The sequence below is a fragment of the Cnephaeus nilssonii genome (genome assembly GCF_951640355.1).
Source record: "Cnephaeus nilssonii genome assembly, chromosome: 4".
Taxonomy (NCBI): domain Eukaryota; kingdom Metazoa; phylum Chordata; class Mammalia; order Chiroptera; family Vespertilionidae; genus Cnephaeus; species Cnephaeus nilssonii.
In genome coordinates this window covers 5526159-5548425 of record NC_137075.1, presented here as the reverse complement: position 1 = coordinate 5548425, position 22267 = coordinate 5526159, and the positions used below count along the sequence as shown (strand labels likewise).

Sequence of the window (22267 nt, the reverse complement as noted above, 5' to 3'; positions counted from 1 at the left end):
CCAAGTAAAATATCAGTGCCAATCCCTGGACAGGCCAGCTACTCCCACCCCAGCCTCACTCTTTCCTCAGCCCCCAGGCAGCTCCAGCCCATGTCCTGACTTCAGATTTCTCTAGGTAAGACACTGCCACTGGTTACCATGGCTTCCAAAAGTCAGCATACACGTATCAAACTCCCTACTAGAAGGTCAATTGAAGGTCACTTCTTCCCCTTATAGCCATTTCATAGTCAGAAAGGCCCAGAGAAGGCAAGGGACTTTACCAAGGCTACCCAGCTTAGTCCTGGCAGATGGGAACCAAATTCCAGGCTTCTCCCTCCAAGGTTAGAGGTTAAGCTGTTCTCTGATGTGCTTTATGTTCTGAAATTCCATATAAAGGAGCACTTGAAAAAGAGTATGAAGCCTTTTAAATGGATCCTCTGGTAGGGGAGAGTGTGTGGGCTGTGGTAGGTAGATGGTGCTGGCCCTACTGGGGGAAGGCTCTGTCTGGTGGGGGTGGTGGAACAGGCAGAGATGGGGCAGGGCATGGGGACCTACCATTTGCAGAACAGTCACTGAGCTTGGGGCTTTGAAGAGAGGTGAAGGAATGGGAGGTTAAGAGCCAAGATCTTGATCTGGGAGAGCTGGGTTCAAATCTCAGCTGTGCCCTGCAGGTTAGGTAACCTCTCTGGGTTCCCTTGTCCTCAGCTATTACATGGGGGTAATCATCCTTAGCCAAGTATCTGCCTCAGAGCAAGTTCTGATCACTATTCTCACCTGATTTCATTGTCTTCTCAGATTAACCCTAGGTGGTAGGAACTATTAGGACCATTTTTCCGGGATTGGGGATGGGAGGAGAGAGTAGAAGTTGAGAACAACCAGGGTCACCAGATGGGATGTGAATCCATATCTAGTCTGCTGAACTCTGTCCAGTCTCTCAGACAAGGCCTGGACACCCGCCCTGACTTGGCAGCCAGTCTTTCCTGATGGGTTTGTGCTCTAGAGGGGTGACTGTCAGGGTCAGGAGAGAGATTGGCCTCTGCCCCCACTTCCTCAATGTGGAAACCAGGTTCCAAGAAGGGAAGTGACTTGCTCAGGGCCCGAGTCTCTGTAGCTACCAAGAGTGATATGGACCGGAAAAGAAGGAAGTGATGGTGGGTACAGAAAACGTTTCTCTACCCAATAGGGGCATGGCAGGGTCATGGCCATCCCACAGGCCTAGACAATGGTTCATACCCAGATCCACCTAGAGTGGGAAGCAGGTGGGCTGTCCCTGAGCAGAACAGGGTAATACAGGCCTTCCCTATACTGTCTTAAGGCTGAGGCAGGAATATGCTTCCTCCTACCCAGAGCTTTCCTGAGTACCTCCTCTTGAAGCCTCGAGAGATAACCTGCAGCCCTGATCTGGTCCCTTCATGGGGAATGTGAGGCCCAGAGTGGTCACCCACAGAGCATAGATAGCAAGGCCTGTGATCTGCATCTGGCTTGAGCAAGCCTCTCAAAGGAGGGAACTGCATCTGCTGGCCACCTGGCACCCTATTGCAGGGTGGGTTACCTTAGATGCCACATTGTGGAGCTTCTGGCTGCTTGTTGGTTGTCAGTGCTTTGTCTGCAGACCCAGCACAGCCCTTCTCCAAGGCAGCATTCCTCAACTGAATAATAACCTGAAGTACAGCTTTGATTTGAAGTGGACTTTGAATGATCATTTAAAAAAATAATTTTAAATCATTTTTTCTGATGTTTCAAATTTTTAAAAAACAGTTCATGGGATTGAATGACTGGTGTAGGTATGTGGCTTTGGGAATAGGCCAACCTGAGTTCGTATCCCAGATTCTGACCTTTACCAGGTGAGTGACCTTGGGCAGTCACTTCCCCTCTTTGGGCCTCCTCGTCACCATCCTTACCTCCTGGGGTGTGTGTTTTCAATTAGATAATGGCTGTGATGTTCTTGGTGCAGTGTGTGGCAGGTGGACTCCACAAATAGCAATTTCACAAAGGGCAAATCCATGGACAGATTTCAGGTGACAGAGGCAGTGGGTGGAAAGAAAGAAGTGAGAGACCTTCCTTCTGATAGCATTGGCATTGTGGAAATGTCAGCCTGAGCCCATAAGTGAGGTGGACCAGTAGGGAGCTCTTGGTATTTAGAGGGTGAAGTTGGGTGGGTACAGGAAGAGAAAGTCAGGGTAGACTCTGAGGAGTGATCTGGTGCTGGGTCTTGTATTGTGGACCTGGAGAACCAACTGATTGATTGAATGATTGGTACATTTCTTTCCTCAGCAGCATACTTCCCAGCTCTGAACAATGAATCATAACTCACCCCCTTGAGGAAGTAGCTGAGGGTGCAGTCTCGGGGAGGTTGCAGCTCCTGGGGAGTCAGGCACTTCCTTAGAACAGGCTAGTCATTTGTGATGGTAGTACCACCTGCTAGTACCACATGCTAGTGCCTCTGGCTCCGAGCAGACAATGAACAAGATTCTGGAGCCTGTGGCACTTTGGGGACATGAGCTCCTGGGGACTCAGCCTGCAAGACCCCTCACTGCCTTCTGCTTCCACCAGAACAGTCAATGTAGGTTTGGTTTTGCTTCTCTTTCCACTCTGAGAATAAGGGCAGGGATTCCTATGGAGAGTCCAGTTGAGTATGGACTGGCAAGAAAGAGGAGAGTGTCTTATTGCAGGGCTGAAATCCTGTCAGAGTTCACTGTTCAACTCCTTGCCATCTCTCCCAGACACATCGTGGAGTAATAATAGGTCCCTTGTCCTACTTCTGTCTGTGTGATCTCAGCTAGGTCCTTCACTTCTTTGGACCTCAGTTTCCCCAAGAATTGGGGAGAGTGCACTGGCCAAGATGCCTCCCTTATGGTGGAGTTCATACCTGATGTCCAGCTTAGAGTGACTTCCTCATGGGGAGAGGGAAGGCGGCCTCCAGATTCATTTTCCTTCTGCCCTGTGGGTCCAGAGGGAGGGCAGAGACCGGGGGGCAAGAAGCCACAGTCTTCTGGCTGGTTAGTGGGCAAATGGCTGTACATGAAAGCCACAGAAATGGAAGTCTGGCCCAGCTTAGCCCAGAAACATCAGCCTGGACACTGAAGCTGTCCCTGGCCCCAGAATAGGACTGCAGAGGGATTGGAGGTACAACTTCTTTCCGCTGGTGCCCTGAGTGGCCAATCAAGCTCCAGACACCCTGCTTGTCACCCTGTGGGTAGTGGAGCCTAGGCCTAAGGAATTTCTAGGAATGCGGAAGAAAGAATAAGATTGGGGTCCTAATTACTATAGGCCTAAAGATACCACTATTCTGAGTTTGTTGAGTGTGGGCTGGGTTTGACACAGGGCCAGTTAGCATAACTAGGGCCACCTCTACCGTTTCCTACTACATCTGACCTTCCTCAGGAGTACCACCAGCTTTGACTTTAAGACAGTAAACTTCCACCTCCAAGTGTGTGTGGAAGCTTCCCTGATTCTCTGAGCTCTGAGAGATGGGAATATGGTCTGTGAGATCAGAGAAATGGAGCTCTTTTTCCCAGTTTTTGAGGCTATCTTAGGGTCTTTGAAGAAAGAAGAAAAAAAGATACTAGGTGCTAAATCTTGACCTGATTTGTAAGTACCTGGCTGAGTGCCCTCAAGGGTTTGGGACCTTTCCTCAAGAATGGATGTGTGGACAAGAAACCAAGGTAAATGCTGGTATTCACTGCCTCCCCAAACCACATCAAAATTATAAATATAATACAGAACAACTTTCATTCATAACCACCTCAAATCTGGCTGAATAGAAGCCCTATAGACGAAACCACACCTAGTCTGGTAGGATGGGGTAGAGGCATGGAACAGGCTGGTCTAACACCCACATGTGGCGTGTTTTTAATTGGGAGAGATATCTTAGCCACAGAGGCCCCCATGAGGAGCAAGGGTTCCCAGCCCCATGCCAGATCCCCAGTCCAGGGTTCCAGAGTTGGGAAGAGAAGTCCCCATAACTTCAGGCTGTAAAAACCAGTGGGGATTGTGGCTGAGTGACACGGAGGCTGCTGGACTCCCAGGCAATTCCTCTTAAAGGGCTAGTGCACAGACTTACTCAAACTCTAAGCTCCAGCACTAGGGTAGCAGCTTGAAAGGACCCAGGGACATACAGGGAGGAACTAACTTGTGTGGCATGAGGGCAAGAACTTGGGGGCAGCTTTCTCCCAGACCAGTGGTCGGCAAACTGCGACTCTGTTGACTAATGAGTTTGCTGGCCACTGGATAGGGGCTTAATCACAAGGAACAACAACAGCCTGTAATTATTGGAATCGAGAGTCTAGGTCAGTGGTCGGCAAACTCATTAGTCAACAGAGCGGCAAACCGCGGCTCACAAGCCGCATATGGCTCGTGAGCCGCAGTTTGCTGACCACTGTCCCAGACAAAAGTGTTGGCACCTCCCCCCAACAGAGCTGACTGGCAGACCATATCTGAGTCTCCATCAATCTGGTCCATACTGTTCAACCCACCTTGATGATTCCCTGAGATCCCACCCCACCCAATTTGCATCCCCACCCAAACTGTTTATAGTGGCTTTTCCATACAAATGGCCTATTCTGGCTCAGGCTTCAGACTTTCCTAAAATCTCTCAAACAAGCATCAGTTGGACTCAGTGTGTCTCATACCTCTCAATAAGTGGCCCCAGGCCCAGTACTAGCAACAGCTTGCTGAGGTGCACAGCTTGGCCTGTCTGGGCACCTCCAAGCCCAACACAAATAGCAGACATCTGCAGGTTGGCTCCAGGCAGGGTATAGGCAGTGACTGACTTTATACCTCCTGAAAGGCCCCAGAGCCAGGGCACCCAGTGGACAGCTTCAGACCACACCAGATTACAACTCTACCACATCTATGAGTGACACACTCAAAGGATGGACTTAGTAAGTGCCAAAGCCCCACTGAAGCCAGTCCTGCTCCATAGGGGTATCTCTTGCACTGCAGCTCTCCCACTGTCCTCACAGCCAATTGGCCTGGGGGTCAATTCCTCCCCATCATGCCAACAGCAATCAAGGCTCAACTACAACAGACCAATGCACACAGCTCACAAAAGGGCACACCTAGAGTGCCCAGCTCAGGTGGGACTGGGAAGGCTGAGCCACTGGGCCCTATAGGACACCTACCACACAAGTCCATAGCACCAGTTCCAGGAGACATAGCAGTTCTACCTAATACATAGAAACAAACACAGGGAAGCAGCCAAAATGCAGAGACAAAGAAATATGTCACAAATGAAAGAACAAAAGAAATCTCCAGAAAAAGACCTAAATGAAGTGGAGGCAAGCAAATTACTACATACAGAGTTCAAAACAATGATTATAAGGTTGCTCAAGGAAATTAATGAGAGCTTCAAGGGACTTAGTGAGAATGTCAAGGAACTAACTGAGAATTTCAAGGAAATAGTGAGAACATCAAAGACATGAAAAAGGACCAGTCAGAAATGAAGGCTACACTAACTGAAATGAAGAATAATTTACAGGATATCAAAAGTAGAGTAAAGGATGCCGAGAATCAAATCAGTGATTTGGAATACAAGGAAGCAAAAAACACCCAATCAGAAGAGCAAAAAGAAAAAGAATCCAAGAACATAAAAATAGTGTAAGGAGCCTCTGGGACAACTTCAAGCATACCAACATTCACATCATGGGGGTACCAGAAGTAGAAGAGAGGGAGGGAGAAATTGAAAACCTATTTAAAGAAATAATGATAAAAAACTTCCCCTACCTGGTGAAAGAAAGACATACAAGTCCAGGAAGCACAGATAGTCCCAAACAAGATGAACCCAAAGAAGCCCACATTAAGATACATCATAATTAAAATGCCAAAGACAAAGAGAGAATCTTAAAAGCAGCAAGAGAAAAGCAGTCAGTTACCTACAAGGGAGCACCCATACGACTGTCAGCTGATTTCTCAACAGAAACTATGCAGGCCAGAAGGGATTGGGAAGAAATATTCAAAGTGATGAAAAGTAAGGACCTACAACCAAGATTACTCTACCCAGCAAACCTATCATTTAGAATTGAAAGTCAAATAAAGAACTTCACAGACAAAAAAATAGCTAAATGAGTTCATCACCACTAAGCCCGTATTACATGAAATGTTGAAGGGTCTTCAAGAAGAAAGAGGAGGAGAAGGACGATGTGGAGGAGGAGGAGAAGGAGAGGGAGGAGGAGGAGGAGGAAGCTAAAAATATGAACAATAAAATGGCAATAAATACATATCTATCAACAATTGAATCTAAAATCAAAATAAACAAACAAAGAATCTAATGGATAAAATAAACTGGTGAATAAAATAGAATCAGAGGCATGAAAACATGGAACAGAGTAATGAATCTTTGAGGGAAGGGGGCAGGGTAGTGTGAAGAGATTAACCAAAGGACTTATATGCAAATATGCATTACCCAAGGACACAGACAATAGGTTCGTCAAGGCCTGGGGTAGGGTGGGATCTGGGTGGAGGAGGGCAACGGGGAGGGGAATAAAGGGTAGGACATCTGTAATACTCTCAACAATAAAACATGTATATAATATGAATAGATGTTGGGACCAGAGACATAAAAGCCTCTGTTTTCAGTATGACATTTCACCACCTCTTCCTGAATGGAGCTCGTTCCCTTGGCAGTCAGGTTTCCAGAGAGCTTTGAGGGACAGCCTGACCCCAGACCCACTCCCTAGACGTAGAGATGTCTTAGAAGAACTTCTGTCCCTTCCTAGTCCTTGAGTACGACCTCCCTCCCCATCTTCCTACACCAGAAGTTCAGAGTCCACTCCAGGGATGAGAACAAAGAATTAGATGACTCAGAAACAGCCAGCAAGTGCTGGGTGGGAGGTAAAATAGGAACTGTGTCTTGAATTCTCCAAGACGTGCTTCCCCAACTGCCCTGATTAAGAGGTGGACCTGGGGTGAACCAGGCGTCCTAGTTTTGTGCCAAATAAGCTAGGCGTGCTAGAGGTGCCCTAAGTCTCCTTGTCCTACCTGTGTTCTAAATGTGTGTAGGTGTGCCCAGTCCTGACTTAAGTCACCTTCAGAGCCTACCTTACTTGGTGGGCATGAGAGGATTACCTGAGCCCACACAGACAGCCCATATAGTGCAGAGACCATATAGTGTAGAGGTTAAGAGCATGAACTTGACCCAGATAACTTTCAAGCTGTGTCACCCTGGGCACATTTCACCCATCTGTGACTCAGTTTTCATACTTACACAGCTGAGATAATAGGGTTATTGAAACAATGACAGGAGAGAGCAGTGCAGGGGACCCTGTAAAGGCTGTCATCATGGGGCCTTGGTAGTGGCTCTTCCCATGGCTGTCCTATATTAGGGAGGTGTTGTCTCCTGGACTGTAAGCTCTGATTGCAGGTAGGTCTCATTTACGTACCTGGTATCTTTACATGTGGAGCAGTGGGGAGAGGAGGGGCCTCCTGTGTGCCTGTGTGAAGCCAGGTCCTGAATCTTAAGATCTTTTGAATGAGGGAGATAGAGGCAGAAGGGGAGGTGGTCAGAGCGGTACTTGCCAGGCTGTGCTCCCCACCCAGCACTGTCTAGAATGGCCCTCTCACATCCCTATGTTCTGTGTGACAGTGCAGGGACTTCACAGCCCACACAGGCTATGAGGTGCTGCTGCAGCGGCTGCTGGATGGCAGGAAGATGTGCAAGGACATGGAAGAGCTGCTGAGGCAGAGGTGAGCACCGACAGGGTCAACAGGGTCGGCGAGGGTAGGTGTAGGAGGGAGGCTACCCTCCACCTAGTTCTGGAAAATGACTGAGGCTGCCCATCCCAGCCAAGCTTCTGTCAGGAAGAGGGTGGTGGGGATAAAAGAGGTGAAGAGATTAGCCAAAGAACATATAAGTATAGTCCATGGACATAGACAACAGTGTGGTGAAGGCCAAGGTGGGTGAAGGTGGGCAAAGGATGGGGAAAATGGGGGACATCTGTAATAGTGTCAACAATAAAAATAAAAAAGTAAAAAAATGACAACCATTTTTTCCTGATATGGAAAATATGAGTACATAAAAAATATTCAGAAATGTGGACCATTTTTCTTAAAACATATTGCCTTTTCCTGTATTATGATATAGCACATTCATACATTAAAGTTATTTTCCTTTTTTAAAAAAAAATGTCATGACTGTGGCTTTCCTGTGTTTCCCCCAACGTGGGCCTTCCCCAAGTGAGCAAATAATATGAAGACTCTTCAGATGTACCTGTATTTGGCCGACATTTATTTAGAATGGGTGTGGGGAACCTTTTTTCTGCCAAGGGCCATTTGGATATTTATAACATTATTCATGGGCCATACAAAATTATCAACTTAAAAATTATATTGCTATGAAAAAAAACTCCTAGATTTATTGAATTCTGAGTCCGGCCTGCGGTTGCCTTGGCAGGGCCAGACCAAATTGAGAGGGCCTACAGGCTGGACGTTCCCCACCCCTGATTTGGAGAAAGTGCTGGGGGCTTAAATTTCTGAAGGAGGAGTCTGGAAAACCAACCTGCTCCCAGATGCTAAGAGGGTGGTTTCCCTGGTCCTGTCACAGACTTTTGAGGGATCTGCAGACATTTGAGGGAGCCATGGCCAACAGAACTGGAGGAGATGCAGTGGCCATGTTTTGTTCTTGCAGGGCCCAAGCCGAGGAGCGGTACGGGAAGGAGCTGGTACAGATCGCCCGGAAAGCAGGCGGCCAGACAGAGATCAAGTAAGAGGTCCCAGGCCCTGGGCTTCCTTCTCCATTGCCAGGCACTTTCTAGGCATTTAGATAGGGTTTAGGGTGGACTAGGGATGGCCAGGGAGGGTCTGGGTGGCTCCCAGGGCAGGGGTGCCTGGAGGACAACTCTCTTGGGTATTGAGAGGTCAGATTCTGTGTATGGGAGAAAATCCAGTGGTCTGGGTGGTGGGAAGGTCCTGGGCAGGAGGGCAGGGGCCATCTGTCCTCAGGCACTAGCAGCATAGCCATTACAACCTCCCCCAAAGTCCTGAGAGCCCTGAGAGGCAGGTGACAGGACTTCCATGCGCTGCTGAGCCCCCTACAGTGTTGGCTCAGCCTAGGCTGCAAGGTGAGGACACACATGCATTCTACTACCTGCTCCTCACCCACCAGCTGTGTGATCGTGGTCTGGTCACTGACATTCTGTGCCTGTTTCCTTATCCGTGAGTCAGGACATAATGCAACCTTCCTCAAAAGATTAAAGGAGTCCAGGGGCTCAGCTTAGGCCTGGCTAGGAAGAGAGGCAATAAAGGCAGCTGCTGTGGTGAAGTAGCCAGACTTTTGGAGCCTTGAAGCCTGGGTCTCTGTGTGCAGACTGCTGGGCAGAGGAACAGATGAGGAGAGAGTGATAATTTGAGAGTGGCTGAAGGAGAACTTTCTAACAGTGGAGGGGCTACCTTGGGAAAATGTGAACTCTTCTCCAGGGTGAGGACTGAGACAGCCTGAAAGACCAAACACTGGACTCTAAGTTCTAAAAGGGCTCTGATGAGTCCTTCTCCTACCCAGGAGCCCCAAGACCTGACCTTAGCCTGCAGCTGCCATAGCAACCCCTGCTCCCTGGAAATCAAGCCTGTGAGTGTCTGGCTCTGATCAAGGAAAGTGACCCCAAAACCTGTCAGCTCCAAAGCCATTTCGGTGCCCTGAACACTCTCTAGTCTAGGTCTTCTAAAGATCAAGGGGACCCTGGCTGGTTCCTGCTTCCCACCTGGATCCAGAAAAATCATGGGAAAACCTAAAGGAAGATTTTAAAATGTTATGAACCAGAGGAGATAAATGCTCAGTTTGTGCATTGGACCAAAAACATGAATGCAAAGTAAGAATTCATGAGCTCTAGTCCTCACTCAGCTTTTGTGAATTGTGTGACTATGCGCAAGTTGCTTAACCTCTCTGAGTTTGGTTCTCATCTGCCCTATCCAGTGGACTATTGTGAAGATCAACAGGAACATGGGCTGAGGGTCTTCCAGGGGCAGGGCCAAGGTTGGATACAGGCTGGGCACAGAGGAGGGCTCAGGACATGGTGAGGAATGAATAAAATCTCTTGGGGCCCTTTTTTGTCTGTGCCATTTAGGGGAGCACGACCAGGAAGGAGTCCCTGCCTGCCTCCTGGCTTCCTAGGCCAGCTGTAAAAGGAAAACTTTCCCAGAAAAAGAGAGTACCTCCTGTGAGGAGTTGGAAGGGTGCTCCAGGCAGGGTCATGATGGGAGCCCAGGCTAAGGAGCTGTGAGTCACAGGGGATTTAAAACAGGAAGAAGAAGCCACTAAGGAAGAGCATAAAAGGAAAGTGGAGCCAGGAGGGCAGTGGGAAGGATGGGGAGTTACACAATATCTGGTCTGGGTTTTAGAACTATGAAGTGGCCGGGGCCATGTTCTGGGCAGCCCTGATCTCCTGAGTGGTCATAGGAGGCTGAGTAGGGCAAGGTCTACCCTGCCCTATTTAATGTGTGACCCTGGGATGGTCACTCCTCCTCTGAGTCCTGGGTTCTAGACTATGAAAGGGGTCAGTCACTTTCAAGATTTGTTCTGGGCAGTCACAATGTTGAGCAGAGAGCAGCAACCCACGGGAATGTCTAATAAATATGGGGTCCTTACAATTTCACAGGCTGTTCAATAAGTCAGGTAATTGGGGTCACCGTGCTTAGTTTGGGGCTGAGAGGCCTGACTGGGCAGCCTCAACCATTTCTTTGGGGCCCAGTCCCTCTCTGGCCCAGAATGCTGGAAACTGTGAGCCCCTGGAGTGGGAGCCTTCATCCAACATGGGATCCCCAGGCTGGGGCAGGGAATGGAGTCTGGGTTTGCCTTGTTGCCCACCAGGAGGAGCTGGAGCCTGGGCTGGGTATGCCTAACCTGCAGCAGGAGAGGCCTCTACAGCCCAGCCATGGAGGGTCCAGAGCAGGCCCGGAGTAGTGTGTGCACACCAGCTCTGCCTCCAACTCCCTATCAACCTGGGCAACCAGAGGAGCAGGGCATAGCAGGGTGGACTAGGGAGGAAACCCCCTGGGAGATGTAGAAATGGAGGGGAGGTACCTTTCTGCCAAAGGACTGACAGGGACAAAAGCTGGAGGTGGGAAAGTGCAAGGCACATTCAGAGGCAGGAATGGAATAATCTCAGCTCTCTGGCTGCCTCCCTTAGAGCCATGCCCCATGCAGCTCCCAGCACACAATAGGTTCTTAATAAGTATTGCTATTGAGTCACATGGCATGTACCAGGGTTAGTGAGACTGTTCAGTTATTCCTTTCTCTAACTATGGACCAAGTACCCATACCCATCCATTTATTCAGCAAGCATGTATGGAGCACCTACTACGTGCCATGCCCCACACTAAGTCAGGGGGATTCAAAATTTTAAAAATAAATAAAATAAAGGGCCCCACCATCCTGAAGCCAGAGTCTAGTACACTGAGGGTGATTTCATCTTCCCTCCCTTTAGAACCCTGTAATGCAGTGGTTCTCAACCTTTGTAAAGCCGCGGCCCTTTAATACAGTTCCTCATGTTGTGGTGACCCCCAACCATAAAATTATTTTCGTTGCTACTTCATAACTGTAATTTTGCTACTGTTATGAATCGTAATGTAAATATCTGTGTTTTCTGATGGTTTTAGGCGACCCTGCTAGCGGTTCTCAACCTGTGGGTCCGATGGTCTTAGGCGACCCTGCTAGTAGTTCTCAACCTGTGGGTCACGACCCACAGGTTGAGAACCGCTGCAGTAGAGCCTAAGACCATCGGAGAACACAGATATTTACATTACGATTCATAACAGTAGCAAAATTACAGTTATGAAGTAGCAACGAAAATAATTTTATGGTTGGGGGTCACCACAACATGAGGAACTGTATTAAAGGGTCGCGGCATTACAAAGGTTGAGAACCATTGCTCTAATGCCTATCACCTCCAGGGAATTCTCCCACACACTCTAGCTTTACCTAACTATCAGGGTCTTGGCTTTGATCAGATCACCCCATTCCCACACCAAACCTGGAAGGCTCTTTGTGGAAAGAGTGAATGGCAGCCTGGGTAACTTCTGTGCTGTGGACATTTGTGGAGGTATATTTGGGGTTGGCCCCTCTGGGAAAGGTGGCCTGACTATTTAGCTTGGGGGCTGGCACCTCCTGCCATAGAGGGAGCCCCTAACCTCCCCATGGCCAAGATCCCCAGGTCCCACAAGATGCTCATTCTCAGCCCCTTGGAGGGCAGGCAGAGGGCTGGGGGTGCACAGGTTTGGTGGAGGCAAACAGAGACAACAAAGCCAGGAAGTTAAGTGACCCCAGAAATAGCTCAGCGAGAGCCAAAAGGGCAGAGCTGATTGGCCTCCCTCACCTCTGCTGCCTGAAAATGAAGCATTTCTGCATCAGCCCTGCCCTCAGACTGGCCAGAAACCTCACTGGGGTCTGGAGGATCAACCACATACATTAAAGGGAGGTTATTCCTGTCTTCAAATGATTTTTCTCATTCGCATATTAAATCCGCAAACATCCACTGGGCAATGGAGAATGCACAAATAAGACCTGGTCCCCACACTCAAGAGATCCCCATAAGCCCTTTCAATGCATTTTAAAGACAACATTAGGAAGGCAGAGGAGTGTATCAATATTGCTTCTAGCCCTGCAGAAAGCTCACCTTGACTCTCCCTTCCAACTCCCAGGCCTTTGCTCTGACTGTTGCCCCCTATCTCTTCCCTGTCCAGTCCTACCTGCACTTTGAGCTCTGGCTGAAATATCACCTCCCCCCAAAAGCTGCACCTCCTCCCCCACTTGCTCATCCTGTGTGCTGGGCATGTGCTCCCAGAAGCTGCACAGGGTAGGGGTTCAGGAAATGAAGAAGAATCAAGGTGGACAGGGTTGGGGCCAATTTCCTTTAAGCCCCTCTGTGGCTACCTCAAGAAAAGACAGCTCCTGAGGGAGGATCGACTTATACCATTACATTCCCACATCCCTCCCCCCGCCCCTTGTCATGGCCTCAAATGCTGTGGTTTTCCTATCAGGAGAGGGTTTTGTTGTTGCTGTTGTTGTTTCCATAATTTCTCTTCCTCTGAGCTCAGAGAATGAAGACATCACTAAAGATGTTGGAGGGAGACAGGCGGGCCCTGTTACCAGAAGGGGTCCTTTGACATCAACTCACTTCGGGCCCAGCTTCCAGCAAGGGGAGGTGACAGGAGCCACTCTTATCAGCTGGGAGGCAGCAGCCTCCTGGTGAGCTGGTAGGCAGTGGGTAGGGAGGCCAAAGCAGGGGCCTGAGGTGGGTCATGCCACACGGTGGGAAGGTTACAAAAGAAAATGTTTATATTGGAAATGTATGCTGTGTTTAAGCATAGAATCTCAGGCTGAGCATCCTGAGAGCCAAGTCAAAAGGGGCATCTGGATGAGAGATACACAAGGATAGCAGTGACTAATAGCAGAGGGTAGAGGTCCGCACCGGGTTCCTGCCCTTGACATGCAATGAAGATACAATAGAGGAGAGTTCAAGATCTTGGAAACAATTTTTCTGAATGGCAAAGGGGAAGAACTGGGGATGATAGAAAAGCTAAGAGAAACCATCTTTCATGGGTCTCATGGGGAAGAGAAAAACTTCAATGGTCCCCAAATCCTCTCTAAGATCAGAGTTTAAGGCCATTCCCCTGAGGAGAGTTGTGAGGATTGAATAATTTAGTCTCATGGTCGGCAAATTGAGGCTTGCAAGCCACATGCGGCTCTTTGGCCCCTTGAGTGTGGCTCTTAGGGCAGCTTAGGAGTACTCTAATTAAGTTAATAACAATGTACCTACCTATATAGTTTAAGTTTAAAAAATTTGGCTCTCAAAAGAAATTTCAATCGTTGTACTGTTGATATTTGGCTCTGTTGACTAACGAGTTTGCCGACCACTGATTTAGGCCAGCAGCTCTCACATTTGAATGGACATCAGCAGTACCTGAGGCTTGACACAGTATGCTGGGCCCCACCATGAGTTTCTACTTCAGGACTGGGGTGGAGCCTGAGAATCTGAATTTCCAACAAACCCCCAGATAATGTTGATGCTGCTGATGTGCAAACCACACTTTGAAATTCACTTAGTTTAGGGGTAGGGGTCTTGCATTGAGTAGACGCTGGGTCCTGCCAGGGTGCTGCATCTGCTTGGCCTCAGTTTCCCTGACTGTCCAATGGGACTAAGGCGTCCCCTGGAAGCCTGTCTTGCATGGATTGCTAGGAGATGCAGGCAAGAGGGCAGGAGCCCTGGGGTGTCCTGGGCAGACACTGTGTGGCCATATGGCCACCAGGGGACCTGCGAAAGGCTTGGCCAAGGGCATTTGCCAGATGCATCCAGGACAGAACACGTCCCTGTTGCCTCTGTGTGACCCCAATAAGCCTGGCCATGCTCTGGCCTCAGTTTCCCTGAGAGTGGGAAAACTCTAACATGGAACACTGGAGATATAGCTCAGGTTAGGCTCAGGGGCCTGGAGGGCCCCCAGGACTGGTGGGGTGTGCAGTTGTGGACTCAGGAAAGGGCTGCACAACAATATCTGGATCCCAACAGAGGTGCTTTGTTACATATAAATTCATTTAATCCTCACAACCATCCTGTTTGTGTTAATATTATCCCCATTTTACAAAAGAGGAACTGAGACACAGAGTATAATTAACTTGTCCAAGGTTACACAGAGCCTGGACTGAACCCAGGTTGCCTGGCTCGAGCGTCTGCATGTGGGAATCCAGAACAGGAGCCCCTCTTCAGGGTCTGCTGGGTTCCTGTACTGGGATTCCAAACCACCTCTCTCCTGCACAGCACAGGGAGCTCGCCCCTCTGAAAGCTGATGGGCACTCTGCCCCCCACGCTGTTTCTGACCCGAAGAGCACTGTCTCCTGGTGCCCCATAATCTATCAGTGGACAGAACTGGGTCCGGCTGGGCTCCAACATCTTTGCTTAGGCCTCAACTTGGTTCATGGTTCTGTGTAAGAGCCCCCTCAGCAGGGCTGCCAGATAAAATACAGTATTCCCATTTAAGTTTGGATTTCAGATAAATAACAAGAGCTTTTTATGAGACTGAGCTTTTTAAATGTAAGTATGTTCATATTAATGGGGAATACATACTAAAAATGTATTCGTTGTTTAATCTAAGTTCAAATTTAATTGCAGTCCTGTATTTTTATTTGCTCCATCTGGCGACCCCTACCCTCTGGTGTCTTCCCCTACCTTCCATGCCCGGTGCCAGCCTCTTCCCTTCCTGCTCTCCCTGCTGCCCACCCTGCTGCCTCATGACTCCTTCTTCTGGTTTCTCTCAGGCACCTCAGGTTCAGCACACCATAAAGTAAACTCCTTATCTTCCCTCCTAGGTCCCCCTCAAAGGTGTCACCAGTGTCCACTGAGCCACCCCATCCAGGGGCCAGAAATAGCCTCCCACTGTCCTCATTTGAACATCCTGTTCTCCCTGTTGCCCTCCCCCTATTTCTCTCCTCCTTCACCCCTTCCCTGCTTGCCCCCTCCTATCCAGCTTCCTCCAAAATATCCTCCAGGCCACCTGCCTAAGTCCAGGTCTAAACCCTGCCTTCTCCTACCTCAGCCAGGAGAGGGGCTGCAAGGAGGAAGGAAAGGGGCCCTGAGGACATGCAGAAGCCAGGAGCATTCTGCCCCAGTGGGGAGATTTGATTGCTTTAATATTTCCAAAGAAAGAGCTTTGCCTTCTAGAAATCCCAGCTCCCTTGGGTCTAGGTCAGTGTATGTGAATGAGTGACCTAGGGCCTTCCCACCAAAATAAAGTCCCTGGGGCCAGGTGGGACTTCAGGTTCCACTGCATTATCCTCCTGCTGACCCTGGCCTCTCTGTTTTGCAGCACCCTGAGGGCCTCCTTTGACTCCCTGAAGCAGCGTAAGTCCCAACTATCTTCTACCCCAGGCTGTAGGGTAACAGGACCTTCTGGGAACATAAACAGAGGTGGATGGATTCCGGCCAGGAGAGGAGTTTAGGCTGCACACAGGTCTGTGGGACTAACGGAGGATTTGGGACGACAGAAGCTAGCTTAGGTGGGGTGAATGTGTATGTGGCTGACACCCATCTGGTCTGATGTGGGAGACGAACGTCTATATTCTGCCCTCAGAAATGGAAGACATTGGGAACTCCCACATACAGCTGGCCCTCGCCCTGCGTGAGGAGCTCCGCAGCCTTGAGGACTTCCGAGAGAGGCAGAAGGAGCAGAGGAAAAAGGTAAAGCAGGTGCTGGGGTGTTCCTCCATCACCAAGACCCCAAGTGGGAGGTGGCGATCTTCACTCTGGAGGTGGTGGGAGATGGACCCTAGGTCAGTGTATGTGAGTGAGTGACCTAAGGCCTTCCCACCAAAATAAAGTCCCTGGGGCCAGAGAGCCCATAGAGTATGGGGGCAGTACCCCAGGTTTGCGGGTGAGGGTGATTTGAAGAAAAAAGGGAAGGGCTCAGCTCACAGGCCTAGGAGCCCCCTGGGGGTCCTACCCTGAGCCATCAGAAAGAGAAGAAGATATTGGTCTTGTTGACCATCCTACCACAGCAGACTGTAGAGGGACAGTGACAGCTTGGAGTTATCCAAAGAAAGCAAACTAAATTAGGGAGTCACCCAAAGACTGGTCCTGAGCCCAAGGATCCACGCTGTTTTTCTGGGAGAAAAGCAGACCTGGAGCCAGTCACTGGCCACTCTGCAGGGCTGCCCAAGGCTGAGAGGGCAAACAGAGCCTGCTGGGAGTTGGGGGTGTCATGCTTACTTTAGCATCCACAATACTTCTCACCCAGGTGTAGGGCATGGCTGTTCCTAGATGGAGGAACTGCATGGAAAGGAAGTGAGGCTCTCATCATGGGAGGTATGCAAGCAGAGGTTGAAGGCTATGTGTCAGGAAAGCTGCAGTGGTGGGGTGGGAGGTGGGCTTGGTGATCTCTGTGTCCCAGAGTCCCCTCCCAAACTTGAGACTGATTGGCTGAGCATATGGCCTGCTGGGAGAACAAGTGAGGACACATGCTCAGGTTCTAGGGTCTTAGTGATAAGGGTGGTGCTCTGGACAGGGAGGGAGACATCAGCACACAGAAACATTTGTTACTTGGAGAGAAAGGATTCTTGTGAAATATCAAAAAAAATGAAAATGGAAAAGTCCATTTTCTGTAAAGGAGAAAGAGGTGTCAGCTTATTGTTGGGGCTAGGCTGGGCTTGGGTGTCCTCATCCAGCTACTTCCCCTCTCGGTGCCTCAGTTTTCTTCTTACAAGATGGGACACTATGCCCACTGCCTAAGCTTTGGGGGTCCAGACCAGGCCCCCGTTAGCCTTCACAGATAGGGCACCAGCTCCAATTAGTGGCTCTGGCCATAGAAATTCAGTGTGGCTGCACTCCCTGTCTGCCCATCTGGTCAGGCAGGATCTCAGGCTTTTGGGATTCTACATTTGGGTTCCTGAGCAGACAGTGGGTCCCCAAAGCCTGTCCTACCTTGAGATGCTGAAACACGTGACCTCTTGGAGAGGGGACTTGCATGTAGAGCATGCAGAGCGCCTGCTGTGACAGTGAGGCCCAGGCTGGCTATCGTAAGCTCTCCTGTGGCCAGAAGGTCTATATGTTTGCAAAAGCTGTTTTGGACAGACCAACACCTTCCCCAGATTGGCCAGAACACCCACAAGTTGAGAGCTGGGATATAGTGTTAGGGGAAGCCAGCGTGGGTCTGTGTGTATGTGTGTGGGGGGTGTGTAGGCACACATGTGTGCACACCTATGAGCATATTCATGTGTCTCAGTGTGTTTGTATGTGACCAGGTGGCTTGCCTGAGGTCTCTCCACTGGCACAGGCCTTACTGTGACCTCAGACACAAAATGGCTCCAGCCCCAACATGAGGGTCATTTCATTTCCGATTCTTCTCATAGCATATACCAATTCTCTGTCCAGGCTGAGTTTTGTCTTCTCTATTTGAACAAGCTGCCTGGGAGGAGAGTTGAGGGTGCAATGGCCTGTGTACCTGCGTGGGGCCATGACTAAGTGTGAATAGGCCTGTATAAGGGGAACATGGGAGTTTGCTTGTGTATACTTGTGCATGGTGTCTATGGGCACTCTGTGAGTGTGTATTTGAAGGCCTGTGTGTGCAAGTAGGAGCAGTGGGAGCAATGGGAGCAGTGGGAGCAGTAGGAGCATGGGGGCCTGTTAGTGTGTACTTCTGCATGCATGTCATGTGGAACTAAAGCGTGAACACAGTGTGTGACAGCTGTAAGTGGGTGCAGAGGCTTGTGAGTGAGGAGTGTGTGTGTGTGTGTGTGTGTGTGTGTGTGTGTGTGTGTATACACATGTAAGTTGGATATTCTCCAGCTAGAGACCAAGTCCTGGCTCTAGTCTGCAGCCAATGAGAGGACACAGTGGGCATACACATGTCCTGGGCTTCTCTAGCTTTCTGTTCTGAGCAGCAATTGTGAAAGAACAGGCAATGGGAGAGGGAGGACATCTTGTCACTATGCCTTTCAGAGCTGGGGGAGGGGGAAAGATGCTACACCTGATCCCAGGGAAGCCCCATTCTCTTGGCCTAGAGGACTGTCCAGAGGCCACAGCCCCCCCATTAAGAGCTTCATGTCCCCTGCAGTACGAGGCTGTCATGGACCGTGTCCAGAAGAGCAAGCTGTCACTCTACAAGAAGGTCATGGAGGTGGGTGCAAGGCTCTTGGGCCATGAAGGAAGCAGAGCCCAAGGTGTGGACCCCAGGAGACCTGGGATGGGCACCTGGGAGAGGGCTGCCTTAGATCTTTATCCAGGAACATCCACGTGCTCGGGGCTGCACTGGGTACCAAAGCCCCACATGCATCAGCCCCGGCACTGCTCATGGGAGACTCTTGATGGATGGGCAGGTGGTCAGTCCCAGACAGTGGCCCACAGTGTGATCCATGCTGTCAGCTGCAGACTCCAAGGGTGGAGGGAGAAGGGACCCCTGAGCTGTGTCTATTAGGATACTGGGTGAGGAGAAAAAGGCTCCACGAGAGGGGATAGCATGTGCAGAGGCTACAAGTATCATGAGGATGCATGGTATTTTCAGGGACTTACTGGTGGTTTAATGTGACCTCCCCTTTGAAAAGGCTGGGGCCTTGGGCAGGGCTACAATGTCCCCAGTGGGTAGGGGTCTGGGAACAAGATTCCCTCTCCCTCTTATTCTGGACCTCCAGATCCCTGTCCCTGGGGTGGAGGCCCCCTCTCCATCCATAGTCCCCAACAGGAAGAAGGGAGACTGGGCTCAGGGAGCCTCACTCTGGGCCCCTGCAAGTCACACCCTTGCACACTTCCAGTCCAAGAAGACATATGAGCAGAAGTGCCGGGACGCAGATGACGCCGAGCAGGCCTTCGAGCGTATTAGCATCAACGGCCAACAGAAACAGGTGGAAAAGGTGTGTGAGGCCACTGAGGCCATATGCTGTCACCCAGAGCTGGGGCAGGGTAGGTAAGGCAGGGAAGGTGTGCTGTAGACACACACACCCCCAGGCAAGGGCTGCATATGGAACATGCTAGCTGCCCACCCCTCTGAACCTCACATTCCCATCCTAGAATCTCAGGGCATGAACTGACAGGGTCAGCTTGATCCCCCTTTGCCATCTCCAGGCTACACCCAAGGACCAATTCCTCAAAGCAAGCCCTCTGCAGCCCAGGCCCAGAGATCCCAGGGCAATGAGAGCAGATGCTAACTCTCACATAACCCTCGGAGAAGGGTGCAGTGGGCCCATGTCACAGAAAGGAAACTAAGGCCCAGTGGTGGTGAGTGGCTTGTCCAAGGTCTCAGGGCAGCAAGCAACAGAGAAAGGATCCAAATCTGGGTCATCCAGAACCCAAGCTCATGACTACTCTGGTCTCTGGGCCAGAGTGGGCGTAGCAGAGCTACCAGAGCCCAAGAACATCTTTTGCCCATTGCATATACAGGAAAACGGAGGCCAGAGAGGACAGGGGCTTGAGGGTGAATTTGGGGGCAGCAAGTTGGGGGCCAGAGCCCAAGTCCCAACCAGTAGATTCAGCACTGGCCACATGGAGCCTCAGGTCCTGGCTCCTGATCTATATTTCTCTTTCTAGGTCCTGACATCTAGTTTTTATGGGCTGCAAGTTTCTGTTTTTACTTCTTTTTTATTAAAACCTTTTTTATTGTGGTCCTTTGTGGGGTGAAGCTGGAGTAAATGATGGAACTTGCTCACAAGTTGGCTCCTGATTGTCCCCTGGGTGGTCAGGGAGGGGGGTGACAGAGGCACTTCAGTCACCCAGGACGCTTGGAGTCCTAAGCTGGGGCTGGGTGGTCTCCAGGACAGAGGCTCAGCACTGCTTTTTCTTTGCCTCCTCAGAGCCAGAACAAAGCCAAGCAGTGCAAGGACTCAGCCATGGAGGCAGGTACGTGGCCCACCTGCCTCCTCAGACCTAGGTGGTGGATTGTACAGACCCTCCCAACGCTGCATGCTTTCCTACCCTGGGGATATACACACTCACAGGTGCCTACAGTGTCACAAGCTCATCACTCTCACTTCCATACTTATGCAAGTAAAATAAAAACATTCATGTTCTCTCATTTGCCAAGACTATTCTTGGTGCTTTGCATGTTTTAACTAATTTGCACAACAATCCTATGAGGTGACTGATATTATTATTATCCCCTTTTTTTAACAGATGAGGCACAGAGAGGTTAAGTAACTTGCCCAAGGTCACAGAGTTAATAGTGGTGTTGACTACATTCCAACCCAAGTCTTCAGGCTCTAGAGCACAGGACTTTCACAGTCACCACCATGGCAGACAGACCCACTCAAATCTCTCCTCTCTCTCTCTCTCTCTCTCTCTCTCTCTCTCTCTCTCTCTCTCACACACACACACACACACACACACACACACACACTGCCTTCTCTGGGTCTGTCTCCTCTGTCCTTCACCTGATGCCAAAACCCCAACGCCACTTGTCTCTACCAGCATACCTCTTAGGTCAGAAAACTCACCCTGCTTCCTTCTCCTGGAAAGGGTCTCCCTTCCGCTCTGCCTCTCCCAGGACCCAGCTGCTCCCATGGCTAGGGGATGTGTGAACCCCCGAGGTCTGGGGACGGAGGTCATGGCCAAGCCTGCTGGGTCCCCAGCCAACAGCTACCATACTCCTCTCTACTCTCCTTCAGTTCTGCCCTTAGTTTCTCATCTGGAAAATGAGAGGGTGGGACCCAGGGATGGCAAAACACCTGGACTCTGATTTTGGATATATGTGCTCTACTCCAGACTTGGGCAACTCAGAGCACAGCGGAGAGCTAAGAGTCACCCCAAAAGAAGCAGTACCATAGTGGGTGGCCCTGACAAGTGTCCAGATGAGGTACCAGCAGCCAGGGCAGGTCTGTCTGTGGAAGAGGGCACTCTGAGCAGGAGCATTGCAGGAGCAAAGGGGTGAGCCGTGGGAGCGGGTGTCTACGCTGTTGGCCTCCCTGAAGGCTACTTGTGTTTCTAGAGCGGGTGTACAGGCAGAACATTGAGCATCTGGAGAAAGTGCGGGGCGAGTGGGAGCAGGAGCACCAAACCACCTGTGAGGTGAGTGACCCTGGGCCTTAGCTTCCCCAGCTACAAAATAGGAAAGACATTCATCCTTGCTCCAGCCACTTCATGGGGCCGGGGGGGGGGGGGGGGGGGAAGGGGAATAAGGCAGTGGGGTGGGGGAAGGCCTCATTCCTTCATTCATTCACTCATGTACTCACTCTCCAGTCCCCTGCTGGGTCCCTAACCCAGGGAGCTCACTGCCTGGCTTTATGCCCTGACTCCCTTTGTTTCAGGCAGGCATCCTTCACCCCTTTTTGTTGAAGCCAAGACTGAGGCTCAGACAAAACCCATAGCTTCCCTGGGCCCCTCAGGACCGCCTCTCTCACGATGTCTTCCTGGGGCCTTTCCAGTGTGTGGTAGGGCTTGGAGAGAGGGTGGAAGCAGGAACCCCACAAGGAACCTCCCTACCAAAAGCCTGAGGTGCTGGCACAGATGTGGGGGTGGAGACCCCCAGCAAGGGTCTTTTGGTTAAACTTGGCTTTCAGCAGAGGGAGTCTGGCTTGTCAACCCCAGCTGAGCTGTTGAGTGGGGCCCTGCCTGGCCTGGCTCTGCAGCTCCCTTCTCACTTCTCATCTCCCTCCCTCCCAGGCCTTCCAGCTTCAAGAGTTTGACAGGCTGACCATCCTCCGAAATGCCCTATGGGTGCACTGCAACCAGCTCTCCATGCAGTGCGTCAAGGATGATGAGGTCAGGGGGCCAAGGACAGGGAGGGTACAGAGTGACTTGGTAGGGGAGGGGCATAAAGAGAGGGCAACTTCTGGGCAACAGTATGCCCAGGTCCCTCTGAGTTTGTCAGCAAACACCTTAGGCTTCAA

At 50.4% G+C, this 22267-nt stretch overlaps 1 protein-coding gene across 3 annotated transcripts in view; it reads left to right on the top strand.

The window, feature by feature from the left end:
* The window catches only part of PSTPIP1 (proline-serine-threonine phosphatase interacting protein 1), a 44991-nt gene that overhangs the window by 13032 nt on the left and 9692 nt on the right, over window positions 1-22267 (top strand). For 2 of the 3 annotated variants that reach the window (XM_079769554.1, XM_079769552.1), the window contains exons 2-10: window positions 7562-7662; window positions 8603-8677; window positions 15766-15800; window positions 16030-16136; window positions 18508-18570; window positions 19202-19300; window positions 20237-20282; window positions 21367-21446; window positions 22041-22139. In XM_079769554.1, coding sequence (XP_079625680.1) covers window positions 7562-7662; window positions 8603-8677; window positions 15766-15800; window positions 16030-16136; window positions 18508-18570; window positions 19202-19300; window positions 20237-20282; window positions 21367-21446; window positions 22041-22139 — 705 coding nt within the window. The remainder of the gene's footprint in view (window positions 1-7561; window positions 7663-8602; window positions 8678-15765; window positions 15801-16029; window positions 16137-18507; window positions 18571-19201; window positions 19301-20236; window positions 20283-21366; window positions 21447-22040; window positions 22140-22267) is intronic. The other variant, XM_079769553.1, reaches the window with a different exon arrangement.